This window comes from Chelmon rostratus, chromosome 21, assembly GCF_017976325.1.
Source record: "Chelmon rostratus isolate fCheRos1 chromosome 21, fCheRos1.pri, whole genome shotgun sequence".
Taxonomy (NCBI): domain Eukaryota; kingdom Metazoa; phylum Chordata; class Actinopteri; order Chaetodontiformes; family Chaetodontidae; genus Chelmon; species Chelmon rostratus.
The window spans coordinates 7,874,052-7,896,087 of NC_055678.1; the positions used below are offsets into that span (position 1 = coordinate 7,874,052).

Here is a 22,036-nt window from a genome sequence, read left to right on the forward strand (position 1 = left end):
ATATATATATATTTATTTGTAACTGCATTTAGCGCAGAGCCTTGAACGTTCATCAAGAATGTGTCTACAAAGCAATGATTTTTTTCATTTTTGAAAGGGCATAAATTGAACAAGCAGCAGCTACAGCTACAACTTAGTGTGTTCTGTGTGAAACTATCTGCAACATGTGCAGCATGAAGTCAGGTCGCTGCTGCAATCATTTTGGACTGACTTATTTCGTACAACAATGTGGGTTTGTTTGGTTTCACTGTAAACAGATACTCCAGCTGCTCTTCTGTTGAATTTCTGACAAAATAGCTGCTCAAGGAGTGTTTGCTGTGGGATTTAACCGCAGGGGTGTCGCCAAATCGGCCAGGACTGAAATCTTAAGAATTACAATTTTATCAGTTGAAGAAATCTGCTCTAAAAAAAATGAACAAATACACAATGAGGGGATTTTTGCCAAAAATATGTAAATATAGTAATATGTAAATATGACACCTATCCACAGTTTATGGAGAGAGCTTGTGTCCCTTTAAGTTCCCCCTGACAAATTAAAATAGCCTTAATAGTGGAGGAGACAGTGTCAGTGTCATCAGCAGCTATTTATCACCATCCCTCTTCACCCAATTGCAAGGTGACACTCATGGCTGTGCCACCCTTGCTGTGGCCTCATGCTGAACTTTAATTATTGTGAGTGGCCTGGTGGAAAAACATTTTTCTTCAGCTGACACAGTGCTGACACATCATTTGTTCTTCCTTCTCACTAGCTCTGACGTGCTCTTGCCCGACAGTGCTTCCTGTGTTTTTGGTGGACTTCAACCAAAATCCACTTCCCGTTCCATGGAAATGTCAAGAGGTCAGAGTAGCGAGGATGAGCAGACGGTTTCTTGGTAGAGAACATGGATTAAATGCATGTTTACAGCCCTTCAGCTAGTATTGGCTTTTACTCTCAGCTCATCAGCTGTTTGTGTAGAAAAAGCCATAACAGTAAACAGGGGTCCGCAGGCAGTACAGACATGCTGCTTACAGTCTGAATTCATTAGCCATTTACTCCATTCTCCATTTTTTTTTTGCTTTGGAGGATCTGTAAGTAGTGCTAAAGGCTAAATGGCTTCATAATGCTTTGTGGACAAGCCTGCTCCTGAATGACGAACTGTTTCTTCGGCATGACAGTGGATGGCTGAAATCAGTCTGAGAGAGGGGGTCGAGAGCACTGGGTAGCTGCACACAAGGACTCCATGGGCAGAATGTGCCGTTCTATTCTCAAGGTCTCCCAAGTGTTTTCATCACAGCATTTTCAGTCCAATCCTTCATTTTTCTGATCATATTTTGTATTTTCCGCACACCTTGGATACAGGAAAAGTACAGAGCTTGCATACTTTGTCGCTTTTCTCTGGCTCTGTGGTTGTGACGGCCAGCTACCAGCAAATTATTGTTTTTATGCTGTGCACATTCCACTTGTGGTAATCTGTTTTTTTTAAACTACTGTCACAGATAACACTGAGTCTATAGGAAAATTTCATGTTTGTGTCTGTACTGGGAGGGAGAAACGCTTCAGTCAGTGTGTGTGTATTATTTTACACACCTGCACAATGAATCAGGGATAATCACTTGTTTACATTATGTTCTCTTGTTTGTCAGTCAGCATTACATAACCTACTCTGCGCCTCATACTGCCTTTTGTGCTTGTGATGCATACCGTGCATCGAGAATATGCTATGAATATGGTTGCTCTTTTTGTCCAATGATTTCCTCTATCATCCACACGTCTCTGATTTAAGTGATTATTTGTTGGCTATATAGTGATTAGCTTGTGTTTGAGGATTTAACCATTTTTCATCGACACTTCGTGCTAATATGAATTGGGTTTGCTTGAGCTTATCGACTCGTTCCCACTGCGTCCCAGTCTCCAACACAACCTCTAATCTGCCTGTTGCTCCTGCAGATAAGTGAAGTTTAAGCTGTCATGCTATGTAAACAGCAATGAATAATAAAAGATACTCTGACATGTAAGTAGACCTCCCTTTTCTGGTCCTGGGAGGACAGACAAATATACTGGGGCAAGTTGTACTTTCAGAGTTTCCTACATCATTTTTCAATGAGAAAACAAGCAGGAAACCTTTGAGTTCCACTGCAAACGGCTTGTTGTTATGCCCAATGGAAACAAGGCCTTTTAATCTTCTCTAGCAGTTGAAGATGAAGACAGCAGCACAGGTCTGTGGGGGTCTCTGAGGCTAAGATATTTTAACAATTATCTGTGATATGCAGCAGTGAGTCCTCTGTAGTCTGAGAGAGAGAGCTGGCGGTTTACTTTGAATCAAAACAAAAAGGGCATTTCAGGGCCCCATCAGCAGGCCATGCAATTAATTTCCACCATTTGAAATACCAGAGAGCTGAGGAAGCAGGACAGTGTGCTCTCCACTGCACAGACTGCTTCTCCAGCCAGGTATAATGATCGTTCGACGCTGTGGTTTGAGGAATGAATGATTATAGGGCTGTGGGGTGTTTTTGTCATTCCTATTGTCTGAGAGCACAGCACTATGGAGTATGGCCACAACTCATGGACAGTATAGGAAGAATAGAACAATATTGCTACCCTGAAAGTAAAGTCTTGCCTCGAATGTTTGTGTCACTATTCTGTTCTCACAGTCAGTGCCAAAGAAAGCAAATCTGCACGTTGAGAAAAGCTGTAACATGACGAGTTTGGAATTTGACTTGATATAGGAGAAGGCTTAATAGTGGTCATCAACAATCAATTTCAATTGGTGCTTTAAAAAAGTACAACAAAAGATAATCTGTCCATCTACACTGCAGCTTTTCACACAAGTAATCATTCATCCCATATTGACGGCGATAAACACAAAGAAAGAAAATGAAAAAGAAAAGGTACACAAAAGAAGAGCAATTAGCTGCCAGTGTTTGAGACTGGTTGGTTTTTCCAGAGCGGAGATGGACAGCTAGAAGCGGAGTAGAGGGCGGACCTTAAACAAATCTGCCTGATTGCCTGTTTCACTGATCTGTCTCTGAATGACAGGGTAGACAGTATGAAGAGGTCTCCCTCTGATGAGTTATTAAGGCCGAGGCAATTCCATTTGCACCACACAGGGAGGGAGCCATCAGCACAGCATGCAGGCCATTACCACTGATGCCAGTGTCTTTGAAGTTAATTACAATCATTATGAATTTGAGTTATCTGTGTGGTTAATGGGTTTGATCCTTTCAGTCAGATGACACTTGGTGCTTTTTGACTTGCAGACTCCCTAAGTGGGTGCATACTTTATAAAGGGTTTAGAATTTGTAAATAATGTCATTAATGACCAGTAAATCATTTGGTGATGCTTTATAGATCAGTAACAAGTTAGTAATAAGAACACTCACTTTTCAACAGGTTAGTCATTAATAAGGCCAGCATTAGCAAATTTAACATCTTATTGGCCAAACAGTGTCCAGCAGAAATTTTACATTGTAAAATGACTAAGACTGTTGTGCCTGAGCAATAAATTGACCACACCAACAATGAACACTGACAAGTTTGTATCTTGGGCACATTACGGCGATAACCAATTTTAAATGAACCTCTTCAAAAATGAATATTAACTAACATATCAAATTACATTTCTTTTTAAAAATCAAAGATATCTACAAAAATAACATTGAGGCTCTAATAGTGATACAAAAGATGCAGCTAACGATAAAAAGTACAAAGTCAAAGCACATCATGCAAGAGGAGGATATACACCAGATAAAGGGATATTTCACAACCTGGCAACCCAAACGTTTGACTTATTAATGCTTATTACTGAGCTATAAATTATAAAAATTTACCATCAATAATAATCTACAGCTTACTTACTTGCAATGTATTTACAGTATTAGGAACAGGTACTCATTTTCTGTTACAGGCAGCGGTCAGAGGCACTAAAATCATGTGGGGGATGCAGACATAAATGTGGTAAACATCCATTTCCACTGTGGGGAAATGTTCAAATCCACACTTTTTACTATTATTTGAAGGTCTGTCAGCTGAAAAGGTAGATGATGCAACCTCGTGTCCTCTTTGTCCACTGGCCTCAAGCCATATTGCTGTTCGAGTTAAGCCATTTCATCATGTTTGATGGACAGGAGCAACGTATTTGCTTTATGAATAGAACAGATCTGTCAAGCTGCCAGTCGCCCACTGCTACAGTTATCCGACTGATTGATTTAGATGCAAGTTCCCTTGAGAGTGACATTTTCTTGTCAATGACACAGTCCCTTTTTCCTCTTTCTCTTCATCTCTGCTCCCTTTTTACCTTTCTCTCTCTCTCATCTTTAACCCTCATGCCCTCTTCTTACTTCCCTGTGTTTTAAATAACCTTGAGTACAAGCACCCCGCTGACTTCAGCCTCAATGACAGACACAGGCAGTCAATAAGAGCTAATGGCAGGACGACTACAGATGAGCACATGTGCTCATCAATAGCAAACAGTGGGCTTGTTGCAACCGCAGTGCTGAAAAGCATCCATCTCTTTGATGGAGAGAACATCTGAAGAGAGCATCTGACCTGCAGTAATTATATTTCTGTTAAAAGTCTTTTTGAAGCCTTCATCACTTTAGAAAATTTGAGAATTTGTTAAAATGGGACCCCACACCATTACAGACTACACCACGAACACTGCTTGTTCTGGTGAACTATTATGTAAGACAAGCACTGATACACCATCTGTGATGTGTGGGCAAACTTTAATTGAAGTAGCTATCATAATTTAAAATCCATTTCTCTCACTCTTTTTTTTTTGGGGGGGGGGTGATAAAAATCTCTCTCCAAAAGATAGGTTCATTTTCTGGCCAAAAGCGAAAACATATTAATATCTGACTGTGGTTTTTCAGTTGCTCGCAGTGAATCCTTTATTCTTCGCCGCTCTCTTTTCAACTGAAGTTGCAGTCAGAAAACTTCTTGAGGGTTGGAAATGTCTCTTTTCAGAAAGGGACTCGTTATTTTTTCTCCTGTCTCCTGGAGAGGCTGTTGCTGTGGCGTGATGCTGAGGGCCCAGCTGGGGGTAAATGACATTGCTTGAGCAGGTAGGCAGGTGCTCTCCAGCCGTCCTCTTATCAGCTCTGCTGCAAGCTCCGCGAATATAGAAATCGTACAAAGGGTGTGGGCGATGGGCGGTGGTGGTGGTGGTGAAGGGGGGCAGACAATATCAGGAGCCGTGAGGAGGAGCGATGACTCACTTCCAGTGCCCCTTATCTTATGATGTATGTGAACAGGAGCAGGTCGCAGGTATAAACATACGTCAAACTCGTGGCTGTATCCATGCAATTTCATGTGTGAAGGTGTAAAACATTAGGCTTCAGCCATATTGCCGAACATCCCACTCATCTTGTGAAAAGTGTCCCAGACCCTCGGCTCTGTTGGCTTTTTGTCATTATGCTGCATTGTATTCATTGCCATCGTGTTGGCTCAGCTCCAGACACAAAGAAAGCCTCAAGGATAAAACTAGACGTTGCTGCTGCAGGAGCATTATCATTAAAGATCCCCAGTTCTTTCACCCTTTAGACATTGGCCCTCCTTTTATCTGTGGGCGACTGTTGATCCATGTGACTTCACTGTGAGGAATACCATTTTCTGATAATATAATCCCTCCTCCGGTCCAGGCCGGGTATCTCTTATATTCGTGTCTCTCCCCAGGAGAGTCTGACACGCAGCCTCATAGTTTCTAGGCTGAATGCATCCCTCGTCCTTATCGCTCCCTCCATATTGTGACTCTGATGCACAGGGAGGATGGGAGGATGGACTGCGAGGGTGTTGCTGTGCTCTCTGATTAAAACAGGAAGTGTAAGAGGAAGTCAGCAAAATTTGTTTAACCCTGTGTAACGTGATCTTTGCTCAATAATTAGTCACAATCAAAATGATGTCAGATTTTCCAAGAAACTGTGACATTTTGAAGTGAGCTGACATTTACAGAATGACTTGGCACTTCTAAGTAGTCAATATTCAGAGCAGACCGATTTCTGTCACAGTTTCTGTTCTATCAATTTGTTTTTCTTGTGTTCAGCCTGAGGTTATATTGCTGCAAGTGCAGATTTAATCATTTCACTGCTTTCACAAAGCAGTATTATTTTGTCGTTGGGAGAGACTAAGCAATGAGATGACATTCTCTTGAGGTATAAAATATACATTGAAACTAAAATGGAAAGAATTTCAACCATGCCTGCCTGGCCTTGACAGCAACCTGGTGCCACACTGAAGCAGATACACAAATGCAAGTCAGCCTTTGGAACAGGATGTAATTGTGACACAGAGAGAATGAGCTACAGAGAAAAACATAGGTGGCATGGTAACAAAGGTTATTTCAAATATTTCTGAGGTTTTGGAAGGTGCGCCATTAGCTCAGGCATGAAAATAGTGAGTCAATCACTAGGTTTACATGCACACTAATATTCCACTATTATTCCGAATATGACAATATTCCAAATTGTAAACAGGTAATGTAAACAACATACTCCACATTCGGAATGGGCATTTCAGTCAGGATTTTTACGGCAGTTTGAGACATACGGCTAGCTCTGTGTGTTTCCAAGCCACCCGGTCTGGTTTTCTGGCCGGTAGGAGAAACACACCTGCTTTTAAACATTATGAAAGACTTGGATATCAACAGGTTTTTGGATATACACAAATATCGCAACGCCAACCTTTCAAGAAGGAATTGAATGAATGAAAGAGAGAGACTGTGTTTATTAATCAGAGTATGTAAACAGGAATATTAGCAGAATATGTAAACAGCTTAGTAGGAATATTGTCATTTTTGGAATAAGGACAAAATTTCTTTCTTTTTCCTCTTACTAGGCAGATGTCAGTGGATGATGTGGGCTGTTCTCCACAACTCATCATGGATATCAACTGTCGACCCTTTCCGCATCCCAAAACCGTGTGTCTGTCTGGCTCCTGCTCCATAACGCCTCCCTGTGTCTGAGCTGTGGCACCTGGGACTCACAGGTGTTGATACCATGACGCAGATGGACTACAAATACAGCCTGCTGGGATCTGCAGTGGACGACTACCGCAAGAGGCCCTTGCTCCTGCAGGTGGACGACACGCCCATGAACCTGTTTGCAATCCTGGAGGTGAAGCGGGAGCTGCCGAGGCGCTGGAGCACCCTAGGCTGCTTCCGCAAGATCCGGCTCTACAGCTTCCTGTTTGGCTTGGCCGTTATGTTCCTCATCATGGCTTCATATATTCTGACAGGAGACAAGAAGGGCCTCCTCCTCACCCCATCGCCCTATCACTTCGGCAGCCTGGTCAGCCCGGGACCTTTTGCCTTCAACCTCTCCTCAGTCAAGGACTATGCACATATTAAACTGGTGGTCAAGTCCATCACATCCAAGGTTGAATTTCGCAGCAGTCGGCAGCTCCCAGAGCTCAAGGCACTGGTTAACAGCGAGCCACATGTGAGTACAGCCAAAACATATATATCTATTTTGTCATTTAATATGTTATCAGGTTGATTGTCAAAATTAACACCTCTGTATTTTACAGTGTAAATATTATCTTTCTATTTTAATGAACAAACATGGCCCACCATGATATTGATCTCTCTTTTAATTGACAATCACAGATGTGTCTTAAAGTGTAATTAAATGCTTAGGGAAAAGGTGATTCAAATCAGTATTCGTGCGGTCTACACAGGGTTCAATACGGCTACGCTCTTGCAATTCCCCATTGGTTGCAGTTTCTAATTTAATTTATAAAGAGATAAAACTGCTCTGAAAACCTTGTATAACACTTCATGTCACACCAGATAATTGCATATGTCTCTGCCAATTTTTTCTTCAGAGGGGATTTAAAGCTCAAAGTCATTCCACAGTCTTCCAACAAACTGGCCCTGTAGCTTTCTCGTAGCGTCCGTCTCACCTCAAAGCCTGGTTCAATTAATTGTTAATCCTAATGATAATGGCTTGTGCCGGGGCTATTTGCAACATAACTAATTTCTTATTGAGCCAGCTAATGAATAGGAGACTGTGGCCGCGGGACAATCAATAACACATCTGTGGATGGATCCGGCATTAATTGTCCTTAAAGTAGCTTTGTCTCACAGGCGACTGAGTGAGTCATGGTAATATGTGCCTTTCACAAAAACCACATAGCAATAAGACACATATGCTTTTATTTTGTATTTTTTTCACTTGAGTCCAGCACATTGTAGGGTTGGGCAATTGGATGAATATATCAGCTATCAGCGATTGGCTGAGTCGATCACCGGTTGTTTGTTTTGGATGATTTTCTTCATTTTGTCTGGCTAATTTAATGGTCCTCCAAAGACCGAGAGCTGTTGACTCGAGCTAGCCCGGTATCAAAAAGACTCCAGCAACGGCAGAGAGAGGCAGCCGGGGAAAATAGTGTGCACAAATAGCGTGCACAACCACAATATTTTGATATCTAAGGGTTTTTTTTTTTGACCAAATTTGAGCTTGTGATGGAACAGTAGAAAGACTAACCACAACGGTTTTGGTGAGTTTCATTTTGTTTCTGTCGAGTTTGTATTAAGTGAGTCAGTTAACAAGACAATTAAGCTGTCTTAGTTGGGTGAAAACTTGAATTCAGAAGGGGTAGGGTCGTATTCTTCTTTATAGTAAGGAAAATAGGTACAAGGATATTTCCTTTCTTGACATTTTGTGAGAATATGCTGTTGTTTGTTAGACTAATGTACATATCACACATCTCCCAGCTGAAACCAGGGACACATACCTGCGCAAATATATTGGCACTTGCCAGTTACTGGGCTGACAGTGGCCAGTTAGAAAAATTTAAAATATCGCCCAACACTAGCTAATAAGATATGAAATGAAACAAACAGACCATATTTATTTTCATACTAGATGAACGGTAAAGGACCTGTGTTTGGTTTTAGAGCAGTGCATCAGGACACCGAGGGTGTCTGCTGAGACACTCACTGAAGGAAAAGGATTTGATCCAAGATAATAAAAGTTTCTGTGAACTTTACTTTTGTCTCCTAAAACCTGGAGGACTGTGTATAAAAATGGCCACGCTTCCTACACTGTTCATCTAATGTACATTTCTTAATACGTACTGGTGCACTGTATGTGCATGCATGTGTGCACTCACTTCTTTCAATGTGTCTATGCATCCAAAACCAATGTACTGTAAGTGTTCTCCTCTACAGAGTGTATCCTCCTGCACAAACTTGTGGAGAATGTGCAGTTGGATGACATACAACATGGTGTTTTCCTGCACCTACCAAAACAGTGGCCCGCATACAAATTGTTTAAACAAACTTCCTGCTTTAATGTATCTGTGAAATGACCGGAATTTTATCCTTCACTGTGCAGCCTCAGCAATGATAATTTCAAGGGTTTACAGAGGGATCTGTCTGAAATGTATTTGTATATTTGGGAAGCACGGTGATTTAGCAGCTTAAAGCAGCCTTCTTTCTTTGCTTTTACAGATGTTTTCTGTTGTCCCCCGCAAATTCCTGCATGGTGTCAAGAACCCCTGCTGGTATGAGGAATATACTGGGAATATCACTTCAGACCCATACAGGACAAACTTGTACGCACGCTACTCGAGGCGCTTCCGGACGGTGTTTCAGCACTTGAGGAACACTTTCCGAGAACACTTGTTTCACCGCGACGGGAAACTCTACCGCATGCGGTGCCTTCCTTATTTCTATATCATTGGGCAACCAAAGTGCGGCACGACGGACCTGTATGACAGACTTAGGCTGCACCCTGACGTCAAGTTCACCACTTTCAAAGAGCCACACTGGTGGACCCGCAAGAGGTTCGGTGAGTAAAGAAAACTATAATTTGCCATGGTGGAGGCCTCCAGGCTGGTGCACAATAATGAGAGCCCGAGAGCATTAAAAGTATGAAATGTGACTCTGTACAGTATATCATTTTGGCAGCGCCATTCCTCAGGGGCCTTGAGAAAAGCGTATACTGACAGGCGTTTGAAGGGGTCGCAGCCTTAAAGATAGGCCTGTCTGTTTCATGAGCTTAATTAAATTTATCTCCTGTATTCTTACTGTCATCTTATTGTTAAGACGAGTGGATTGTGGTAATTAAATTCCATAATTTCTAACCCTTTCAGTAGTTAATTGGGTGCAAAGTCATTTGGATACTGACTGACTACTTCACATTATGTCAAACTGTAAACGCGTCTACATTACATACACCAAAACATGTAACCGCAACTGTTTTTTTTTTTTAAACGTGAAACCTAGCTGGATGTTAGCCCTGAATGTGACATGAATTAAGTAGCGCTGAAGCACGCAGTTCAATCTCCCAATGCAATTAACCAGGAAATGAATATTCAAGACCCATCTTGTGCTGTGCATGAGAATATAAAGTGTTTATTTTCTACCTGAGAGTTCGTCCCAAATGTACAGCTCTCTTGGTGTATTTAAGTTCTGTGTGCTTTTTACACCATCAGCAGCCTCTAACCACTCCGACTTCTTCATCTTGATACACTGACGATTGAGCCCATGCGGTGACTGTGCTCATTAACGGCTTAACTAAGACTATACGGAGAAGGCTCTAGACTACCTCTACCATCATCTGTGACATAGATTTGTCTCTGTGGTTGAAACCACTTGAAAAGAACATGTGAAAAATACAGCCTCCTTACACACTTTGAACCCACATGTGTGGGTGCACTGTTTCCTGTACTTGTTTAGCAAACGTTACTGCTGCACTCTGTCCTTACAATGTGTCTCCCCACCACGTACTCTGCTTCCTTCAACACCTAGTTCTTGCTTTATTTTACAGCATTTGGGCTGCACCGTCGTTGCACACCGTAGATTTTACACTCTCATTTAAAAGAGTAACAGAGCAATCATACATTTATTTAATTAGAAAGCAAATCATTTCATTTTATGAGGGAACTGTTGCATATTTTACAAAGTCTTAGAGGCACATTTCAGGATGTTATTCTCTCTAGTTTTAGGGAATATTTGCCAATTGAGCTGGTGGACACACGCATTATCACACAATCAGCGGCTTGTTTTAGTTCAGAATCTTTAGACACAGGAAACTTACTGCCACAATCCTGCCTTACACTGCTGGTTGTCATGGAGTTTGAACAGGTGGTAACATGTCATTTTCTCAAACAAAGAAATAAAAAACCTCACACTGTGCGGCAAGAGGTAAGAGCTACCTCGCAGCAGACATCTGGTCATATGGCAGTTCTGTCATCTAAATGTGTGGATGCCATCATGTGCTTCTCTTCACCATGTGCATCTGTGATGTTAAAAGAACCACCACACCACCACAGATGGGACTAAAAGCCAATGCGAGATCTGGGAGTGAGCCTGTATTTGGGTGAACTGAAAACCCTCCGTATTAAACAAATCATACCCTCACTTCACTTGCAGATGCTTTGTTGCATTCCTCCTTTCGTTTGATTTGGTGGCTTTTTCCTAATGACACTAAAAAAAGCATATCAGGTCTGTTCTCCTCTTAGATCTTTCAAAATAAAATTTGTATATGATAATTAGTGTCCAGGCTAGCAGTAACATTTTAAAGGAGCTAAGATTCTAAATTTGTCTCATGTTTTTGCTCCCGAAAGAGCCATCATTTCAGTACCTACATGCTTTTTGTTTTCTTTATCACTGAAACAACCATTAAGACTCATGAATAATGGAGAATCTTCTGCAGCTCAAGAGGCAGGCATCAGGAGTGTGAGTCAGTGTGTGTGTGTGTGCGTGTGTAACTAATGTGCGTCTGCATTCGTGAAGAAAATAGTGGTGGCAAAATAAATGTGAAGACCAGCAGTTAAACTGTAGGGCACCGATCTGTTCAAAGTCAGCTGTGATTACGAAATGGAAAGCAGATTAGATAATGACTTTATACTGAGTTGAAAGACGCTTATGTACAGTGTTGTGGATAATCTCATAATTCTCCTTTAAGAACAGAAGCTATCTCATCAGCACAGCGTGAGGACTCAATTTTTTAAATCGTGATTTCTCACTGTGGATGAGTGCTATTGGTCTGCTCAGCGATGGCTGATACATTTTGTTTTGCCTGGAGCTATCTGTCTAAAAATTACTTAATGATTTTAATAATTTCACCCGGGGTTCTGGCATAACACTTGTTGAGGGAGCTAGATACAGAACTGGCCACGTTTTTGGAAAATTTCATCCAAATTCTCACCATAAATATCAAAGGAGGCTTAACCGTCGCTGCCAAAGTGATCCTTTTGAAGTTCATCCAGTCGCTGACTATGCCCCTAATCCCTCTAAGACTCACAAAACCTAACTGGTGGATTGATCAGTCTGCATGCAATCCTTATTTTAATGTGTTGTGTTCCGTTTGAGTTGATAATTATTTGAACCTCATAAAGCTGCGGGATGTGGATGTGTTTTTTGCCATAATTTTTCTGCCGCCGCTTGTGTTTTCTGGAGCCTGTGATGTTGCGTAGCAGCAAATGCTGCTGTATCCCAAGGACGTAGGCCCCCTTCAGTCATTGTCCCCCCTCACTCCCCATCCTTTCATCTTTGCTGCCACTTTCTTTCTCTCTCTCTCTCCGTCTCTTCTAGTGTTGCACTTAGAGCTATGCTCTAGTAATCAGCACTTTTCTCTTAAGACATCCTTTGAGAACACTCTGAATTCAAATGGTCTTGTTTTGTATTTATTTATTTCATTCCCCTCAAGGCTCCACTCATCCGATGCAGCAAAAAGGTGATTTGATGCGATCCGCATCACACAACTTTCTTAGAGGAGCAGTTTGAATCTTAATCAGATGTGTCTACCATATACAGTAACCCATCAAGAAGCACAGACCATTTGAAAACTGCGTGACGCTTCATATCAAAAAGCAAAGGGATGGGGGGAAAAAAGCACTAAAGCAAGACACACTAGCATCATCACACCTCATACAGGTGTAACGGTTCTGGATTAATAATGATGCAGGCTGGGTGTTTGGAGAGCTTACCAGAGATTCCTAATCATGTTTTCCCTGCTAACCAGAGAACGGTGTTTTACTGCGACACCATCAAAGCATCACTGAAAGTAACAGACGCCTGAGCTAGCTCATTATCCTTATGCTGCATGGATACTCCTAAATCCTACACTGAATCTCCACAATTGCCTAGTAAATTGTAATTATACTCCAAACCACAGCAGCTCAGATGGAAAACACATTTGCTAGTCTTGCATTTAAGCATTAACTTGACATTGGCCCTTAACTGGAAATGCTGGAAAACCGAGCAAGGACAGTATTCCCTGCTGAATTTGGATTGGATCAGAACCTGGATTTTATTAGGTCACCCTACAGTCAGGACAACACAGAAGCCCGGATGACCTCCTTTAGTGTGATCACTGAAACACATGGAGAGGAGAGGGCTGGCTGGAATGAAAACATGCTCCATGGATACACACCCATCTCAACCCTAACAGATTCCAAAACGATGTCTAATCCCAATATTTTTTAGCCTCATAAAGAGAAACAGCCTGTCTCTACTGTCAACAAAATATAATATCATATAATATGATATCTTTAAAACAAAACTTAACATGCACCAGAGAACAAACTATCTACCATCCCTGTGTTCTCCCTCCACCAGGTATCATCCGTCTGAGCGAGGGCTTTCATGATCGATACCCAGTGGAAGACTACCTGGACTTGTTCGATCAGGCTGCTTACCAGATCCAAGGCAACCTCACAGCAAACGCCAGTGGAAGCCCCAGCCAACCTAATATCATCATAGGTAAGCAAAATGACAGTCAGTACACAGTGATGGTAAATACTGTAGTTATTAACAACCTTTTGAAATCAAGTTGCAGTTTAATTTGTGCCTCGCTAATTAACATTTGAGCTAATTTGCATGTGCTCTGTTAGCATGTTTGCATCAAATTTGTGTACTCTTCTGTCCATTTGGTAAGCAATGGCCAGTGCTGAGGATAAGCATGAAATCATAAATCACTGATGTTAAGAGCAGACGTGAAAAAAAAAAGTTGTTGGATTTGGATTGACTATTAATGATAATGAGCTGCAGTAACTACAATGACTGGTGACAAAAAGTGTTGTGTCACTGTTTGTGGTTTCTTTATAGACTATCCCCCCTCTTGGAAAAATAAAGCTATCCAATTTGATACTTACAATGTCATCTGTATTAAGGGCACTAATTGACACAGTTTTAACTGCCTTTAAAGTTTGCTCATATGTTTTCAAATTTCTAGAGGCTTGCTGTGGTTGCAAGTCGTCTGGTTTGACAGACTGCCAGGATGTGATATCTTTTTTCCTGGGAAGCTCACAGAGAAGTGCTTGTATTTTTTCTCCTGAATCTCTCTTTGTTGTGGACTAAACCAGACATTTAAGGATGTCATCTTGGGAAACACTGATGAACATCTTTTGCCATTTTTTTTCCACTTTATAGTCCAAACAACTAATCCATCAATGGAGAAAATAATTGAAAGATTAATCTACAATGAAAGTTTAATGGATCGGTATAGGCTAACATAAAGCAGATCGAATTCTGAACCTTTTACTGCATTCTACTGTATTTTGTCCACCTCAGTCTGCTAATTTTTCAGTGTTGCTCTCATTTATGACAGCCACCCATTACACCACTGTACATTCAAATCATATTAAAAATTTAAGTTTGTGGATTTAATTTAGCTTTAAATCAGGACCTTGAGTATTTAGATCAAGAGAAAAATATGGTACGTCAAACATAGTAGCTAGATAGTAATAGAGAGTAGGCTACAGCTCTTATTTCAGTGTGTCAGATGTATACTGAATCAGCATTTCAGTAAAATGTAAGTATTGGATCAGACTCTCTATCCGCAAATAAGCAATATCAAACAACCAAAAGGGACTTGGGTCTGGATCAGGTCCAAAAAATTTGGTTTAGATGTCCCTACTCCAGTGCCTGTGGGATTTTGAATGAGAAATTTTTAATTCTATTTCTAACATTAGTCTAGTCTTATGACTAAATGTTACCCAGAGTTGAAATATCAAAACACACCTTTTCAAACCGAGTAAGCAAAGCACATTGTGAAACTCAGCAAACCTTTGAGTGGCACGCAATGACAGGAAGTGCTGCAGATCTGTTACGGAAGATCTAAATCTTAAAGAATTACATATAAGAGGGAAGCCAAGAGAACAATGTACTAATGATGATTACCATCTTGCTAATCAGATCTCCAGGCAGTTTTATTTGCACAAACATTTCCTGTTCAGTGTAATCTCTGCCTTCCTGTTTTGTCAGTATCACATGTCAGAGGACAGCTTTAGCCTCCTCCTTCTGCCGTATCATATTAGTCACTCCGGCTGTGTATCAGCGCTGTGATCTTTGTGAGAAACGTGGACTGACATTACTCTGTGCCCTCATCAGGCTGGAGCCAATAGCGTTTGGCTCGGGTTGACCTGACACTTGCCTGGAACTTCACTTGTAATCTCGCCTCCGATATTACAAAGCTGCTAGCAACGCAGCAGGTAGCGGGGCTGAAGCACAGAGCTGCTCCGAGGCAGCCACTCTCACTCCACCGAGTGACTGTGATTTTTAAGAGAGCCGGTGACTCAGCCCTAAAGAGAGTCTCTAACAGCTTAATAATACTGGACTTCCTTCTGCTTCACTTAGCCACTTCACTGAAGTGCCGCAGAAAGGAATCGTTGTTCTTTTTGTGTCAGGACAGCAATAACATCCGCAGTCGGGTGGAGGAGTTTTAAACCTCCATCCTTTATCTGCATATCCTGCTCCCAGCGCCTTTGCTTCCATCTGTCTCTGTATTTTCCTGTCATCCAAGCACGATCTACAAAAACTGCTCAACTGCAAAGGAAAACTGATTTAAGTTTTCAACAATAGTCTTTTCACACTGGACTGAGTTGCTGCATTGAGTGCAGCTTAGCATGCTGCCCTGTTTTGTTTCCCTCTTTAAATAAATAATCCTTGTAAGAGGGGGGGAGTATGCCAAAGCCCCACTCAGTATTCACACCATGCCCTGGGAGAGCCCAGCAAGGTGCAGGCCTGTGGCCAGGATCTCGGGCTTCTGACTCTCTTCAACCGCCGGCCTACACCAGAGGCACGCCGGTCTGGCTCCACCATTTGTTTGCCCTGTTACAGCCTCTCTCCATGGAACAAAATAAGCCCTTTTAATGGACACTGAGACCCTTAAATAGATGTGATCACAGTGTGTATCATTTTAGGCATAACAGCATTAGCAGCGATCCTGTTTCGCTCTCACCGTTGTCATCGCAGAAAATAGGTCCTGGCTATCATCCCTTTCTCTGAGGAAGTGAGGCAGATAAGGCCCATGTTGTGTTCCCTCCAAATACATCACAGCTTCACTTCACAGATAAGAGGATAATGAAGGCACAGACAGCCTAATGAATCCTGGATATCGTCTCTCAGCACAGCCTGATAAAGTTTCTGCTCTCAAATTGTTTGAGAAACGACGTCCTCTGACTTGTTATGAGCGCCAGTACAGTCACTATGTGGATTGGAGTCATTCCACAATTTTCCTCGCAGCTGGAGATGTAATTACTCGTGTTTTTTTGTGTGTTTGCGCACTTGCTTTAGAATCTTTCATTTTGTTGACTTGTTGAATGTGTGCTGGGTGCATGCTGTGTCTGTTACTTCCAGCCTCAATTTAGAGGCAATTATATGAAGAAGCTGAAAGAAACTTCCGTATATTTATGGTTTATCATGTTTTCCTGGGGAAACAAATTGGGGAATATATCTGCTTATACTGATCATTTAAAAAATACTGAAATTCAGATAGAAGAATAATACAAAATAACATTCAGCAGTTTAATCAATAATTATTTGAAGCATAATCAGCTATTCACTTGTATTTTCTCCCCACATTACATATTATGTTTTCTATACTGTTATAAAAGAGTCTTGTTTACTGTCACCTAGAATGCAAGCATCTTTTTGAAGCAGGAGACATAGTTTTTCAATGCATGAGGACATAAAATGTAGTTGGCAATTAGTTTAAAGAGAGCCGCAGCTAACATCTATCTTCATTATCAAAATCTGCCACTTATTTTCTTGATTGATTTATTAATTGATTTAGTAGTCTATAAAATGTAAAAACATATTATAGAACTTTCCAGAGCCCAAGATGATGCATTTAAATTGTTTGTTTTGTCTGACAAACAATCCAAATCCCAAATATATTCAATTTGCTATGTTTCTAATAATAAATAGTTTCGCTCGACTAATCAATTACTCGATTATTTGTTTTAGTTGCAGTTTAAGCCAGTCTTCTGTCTCTGGTGAAACAAACAAAGAGCTTTGCATTCACCTCATATTTAGCCTCTCATTCAACTACACACACGCACCAAATGCAATGCCAAAGAGTGAGAAACACCCAAAAAATGTGTTCACGTGTGTTTGTTTTGTCTCTGTGTAATTGGACAATTGTATGTGCATGACGGTCTGTGTGCGTGGTTTTAGTTGAACCACTGTGGGTGTGTGTTGCAGGCGAAGCCAGCGCGTCCACCATGTGGGATAACAACGCCTGGGTGTATTTCTACGACAACACCACAGAGGGGGAGCCTCCCTTCCTTATCCAGGACTTCGTCCACGCCCTGCAGCCTGATGCCCGTTTCATCATCATGCTCAGGGACCCAGTGGAAAGGTGGGTGTAATCTCTGTTTCACTGCCCCCTACTGCATATGTTCACTAAAATGCCAGCAGTAATACAGACACAGTTCTGACATGCACACTGCCACCTTTGTGCCTCTATCATAGCTGTTTACAGTGCAGATACAGACAGATACGTTACTTGTTTATAGGAAACAAAGGACCTGTTGTCACAGAGGATCGGTTGGCTTTTACTCAGTCTGGCTGTCACATAAAGTTTCATTATGACACCTTTATCAGCGGCGTGTAGAGCTTACTGCTGAATGCCTGCGAGGCATTCTGTTTAAACTGGGATTACTTTATGCTGTTAATGTTGATTTCTACTTCAGAGAATGTCTGAACAGGCTCTCTATAATTGCTTTTGCCTATTGAAATGTGCCACTGAAATGCATTATTGATATTACTCAATCCATATTCTCAGTCTTATTTAACTATTCTTCATTTGTTCAAATGTGTCATGAACTGTTTTTTGTTTTTAATATCCAGTTTTTCGAATATTGTTAATTCAGTTCTATGGGAACTGATCCCATGGTGAATGCTCAATCCAGCAAGTAAATTAATGTAAAAGTGGTCATGTTAGATTGGTATTTATGTATAGTACTGTTGTAGCGCCAATCTCTAAATCTCGTAAGATGTCGTAACATATTGCTTATACTTAGATGTTCATTCAGGTACACTGCAGACACCCCCATCTTTCTGGCTTGCCTCAGTATTTCAGTTTAGAATTTTCTGTTTACAAACTGGATCACAATGGGTTTTATCGGCCCTCTGTGGAAGTGTATGACATTGTGAAATGGTATTGGTGTTTGCAGTAGCCCTGGCGTAGGCCCGTTGTCTTGTATCAAGTCGGCATTAAATCGAATCATCCATGCAAGAACATTACTCCAGATCGCTGGAGCTGCTTCACAAAAGTTCTCCCAATTTCTGTCTTCTGTGTGTACAACTGGAAGTATTTTCTGATCGGTCATCATGGCAGTCGTGCCTTATTTACAACAAACTACAGTGATCAGTGCTTGTGTTACTGCAGGAAACATAGCTATTTAATGCAAGACAAAATATGGCTTAAACCATCAGCTTTTAAAAATCTGAGCATCTATAAACACCTGAAAAACAATGAATCGTATGTCCTCTTTACGAAAGTGAAATTTAACAGTTTCACATGTTTACATTTGATCACTGATCCCCTCTGTTGTCTTGCAGGCTCTACTCCGACTACCTTTACTTTGGTATTGCCAATAAATCTGCCGAGGATTTTCACGAGAAGGTGTCAGAGTCGCTGCAGTTATTCGAGGGATGCCTTACGGAGTACACAATGCGGTCCTGTGTGTACAACACTACTGTCAACAATGCCATGCCAGTGAGTGTACCCTCCCTCCCGCTTCTGTCTCACAGCCCTGCAGAACACTGGACTTTAGCGACCAGTGTATTAGCTGGTGGGAAGAAAGAAAAAGAAAAGGAGTGAAAAAGACAGATGGAGTGAAACCCACACTTCATTAGCACATGTTAAAGCTTGCAGGATAGACTTTATGAAAGGGATTGGCAACACTGTTGAACCACCGAGAAGGGCAGCATCTAGAGCCTTTCTTTGTGCTAGAAAACCCAGTTTACCAGTGGTGTGAACTTCCTTCTTACTCTCAAAACAGACCAAGTCTTAGTGTCAGCCAGTGCAGGGCCCCAGTGTTGGGCCCCAGTCCAGCTTTTCCCACAGTGCCCTGGGGCAGACTGGCTGACAGGGGGAGGAGGAGTCTGACCCGTCCTCTTTTGGCTCCCCCTCCAGGCTGCCTTATATTTAGAGGTCCTTCTCTCAAACCGCCACTGTCAAGCTTTATGGCCCTCTGGGAGCATGCTCATTCTCTGCCGCTGGCCTAATTGTCCATCCACTAATATCTCCTCAGAGTTATTAGACCATGTGAAAAGCATTACAGCTGTCCTTACAGCGGCCCCTCATGCCTGTGGCCCCTCGATAAAAGTTTTAGAGCTCAGATTAGAGTTGAGGGAGAAAAGAAGAATAAACACCAGCATGAGGACACCACTGGCCTTCACTGCTGTTCCAAATTGATTTAACAAAGGAAGAGTTGTTGGCTTGGCTTGTAATCATTTATTCTGAATGGCCTTTCTGTTTTGCCAAAGATAATTCCTTTCCCTGTAACAAGGTATTTTGTTTACGCCTACTGTTCCGCGATAAATGGTCACATGGGAATCTAAAAATCCATTTAAACAACAATTACGCTACCTTGAAATGCTCTGGTGAAATCTCACTAAACATCATTGGCTAATTTATTTTTGGAATTGTTCAGTTTACAAAATGTTAGTAAATAAAATCACAAGTCCGAAATCTCAAAGATACAGTGATATAAAACAGAGAAAAGCAACACATCCACGGCAGGTGGTGAAGCAGGTTTCTGATTCTAGAGGAAACTCCATCTTTCTCAGATCCCTCAACCACTCACACCACATGATACCAGCATATGCCCACATGATGCCATTACCCAGCTGAATGCATGGGGAAGATGAAAGAGAGAGCTGGTGGAATTCCCTCCCTCCACCTGCCCGTCCCTCCCCCTGTTCATTACCTTATTTAACCATGCATACAGTACTGTGTCCCTCTGCTGGGGGGGGGGGGGGGGGGGGGTTCTTGGATAGAGCACGGTTATCTCGCATTGATTCTACTGTTTTGTGTCCTCAGGTCAGATTGCAAGTTGGCGTGTACATTGTGTACTTAATGGACTGGCTGACCGTGTTCAGCAGAGAACAGATTCTGGTCCTGAGGTTGGAAGACCATGCCTCTAACAGGAAATACACAATGCACAAAGTCTTTGATTTCCTTAACCTGGGTAAGTAAGCAACATCGTAACATATGACCTTGTCTGTAATCAGGGGGACTCTGATCAATACAATACAAAACAGATCACTAAAGACAATTAGGGATGTGTAACATTAAATGCATGTCGCTGACTGTGATTACTAGCAGAACTGATGCACCAATCTAAAACGGGTGGCAATTAAACAAATTCAATATCAGCTATAATCGTGTTAAAATGGCATGACAACAACATGGTTATAATTTGCACACGTTTAAACAGATGTACCCCGGTACATTTGTATTGTGTTTGTACTTACAACTGGAAAAAAGGACCGTGCCCCATTGTTTTTTAATATTTTTGAGGCATTGCAGCGACGACACAAGCCAATCACCCTGAAGTCCAGTGACAGCTGAATGCTTCAACTTGCAGTTTGCAGCACGTTTCAGCCACGAATGCCATGTGTTTACTGTTGCAGCAAAATCTGAAGTGACCTAGAAAGAAGGGATGTGAAAGACGTGTTTGTGTGTGTTTTACAGGGCCCCTGACAAAAGAAATAGAGTCAGAGATCACAAGAAGTCCAGCATCGAACACCAGGAGGCCGGCTGACAAAAACCTTGGACCCATGCTGCCCATCACTAAAGAGATACTGCGGGATTTCTACATGCCGTTCAATGAGAAACTGGCCAAAGTGCTGCGCAATGACTCCTTCCTCTGGGAGAACAACTCTAAACTCTGAACAACACACCTCCCCTGTCCTTCAGTTAAAAAAAAAAAACCACTGATGTGTCAGCCAGCCCCTTTGTTTGACTTTCATCTCTCTCAAGTGCCCATGAAAATCAATGTTTTTTTTAATTTAAATTATTTTTTAAGTTATAAAAGCAGAGATGAATCAAAGATAGAAAATAGCACAAGAATGTGGTGATTTTGTTGTGTGTGTGTGTGTGTGTGTGTGCGTGCGTGCGTGCGTGTGTGTGTGTGTGTCAGCGAGTGAATACAAGACAGAAAGACATGTTGGCAGGTCTTGATTTTTTTTGTGACCAGATGTACAAAATTAAATAGTGAATTCAAAGATATTTAAACAGTGTCTTGTCTTGTCTTTTATAGTGTGGTTAATTAAAAAATAGTCCACCCAACAGAACTGCGAAGATGAGATCTACGGTCATAGTTTTTTGTCCTTTTCATCCAAGACAGCTGGAATATATTCAAGCAGATGAAAGACTTACATTGTGCCTCGATAAAAAGTACAAGTTTCCCAAGTGTTACTTATATATAGTTGGAAAACGCAGAATGAGCTCGTCTGTAATCAGAACACAAGGGTTTACTGAAACAACACCACCATCTACTGGACACAGATGTAGTTGCAATCTAAAAATTGGTCCCATCCAACGCTAATTCTGTTGTACCAATAGTAGCTGGTCAAAGGCAAAAAACAGACATCAGATGGAATAAAAGCTCTCTTTAAAATGCAGACTTCAGACCGTGGTGTACTGTATTTGGATATTAAAAGGAGACTGAAGTTGAATGAGTCTGAAAAGCAGCCATGTAATTACTCTGATCAAGCCTTCGCTATTATTTCCTCTCCTTCTGTTGAAAGGTTGTCACAAACACAGTATAATTACCAATTAGCAATAAGATGAATTAAAATATTTCTGATTAAAT

At 41.5% G+C, this 22,036-nt stretch overlaps 1 protein-coding gene across 1 annotated transcript in view; it reads left to right on the forward strand.

Moving 5' to 3' along the window:
- Window positions 1-21,450, forward strand: part of LOC121624873 (carbohydrate sulfotransferase 15-like) — a 34,822-nt gene extending 13,372 nt beyond the window's left edge. The window contains exons 2-8 of the mRNA XM_041962823.1: window positions 6,812-7,413; window positions 9,429-9,768; window positions 13,545-13,688; window positions 17,412-17,568; window positions 18,774-18,930; window positions 20,260-20,407; window positions 20,914-21,450. Coding sequence (XP_041818757.1) covers window positions 6,973-7,413; window positions 9,429-9,768; window positions 13,545-13,688; window positions 17,412-17,568; window positions 18,774-18,930; window positions 20,260-20,407; window positions 20,914-21,113 — 1,587 coding nt within the window. The 5' untranslated portion in view covers window positions 6,812-6,972 and the 3' untranslated portion in view covers window positions 21,114-21,450. The remainder of the gene's footprint in view (window positions 1-6,811; window positions 7,414-9,428; window positions 9,769-13,544; window positions 13,689-17,411; window positions 17,569-18,773; window positions 18,931-20,259; window positions 20,408-20,913) is intronic.
- The last annotated feature ends 586 nt before the right edge of the window (window positions 21,451-22,036 follow it).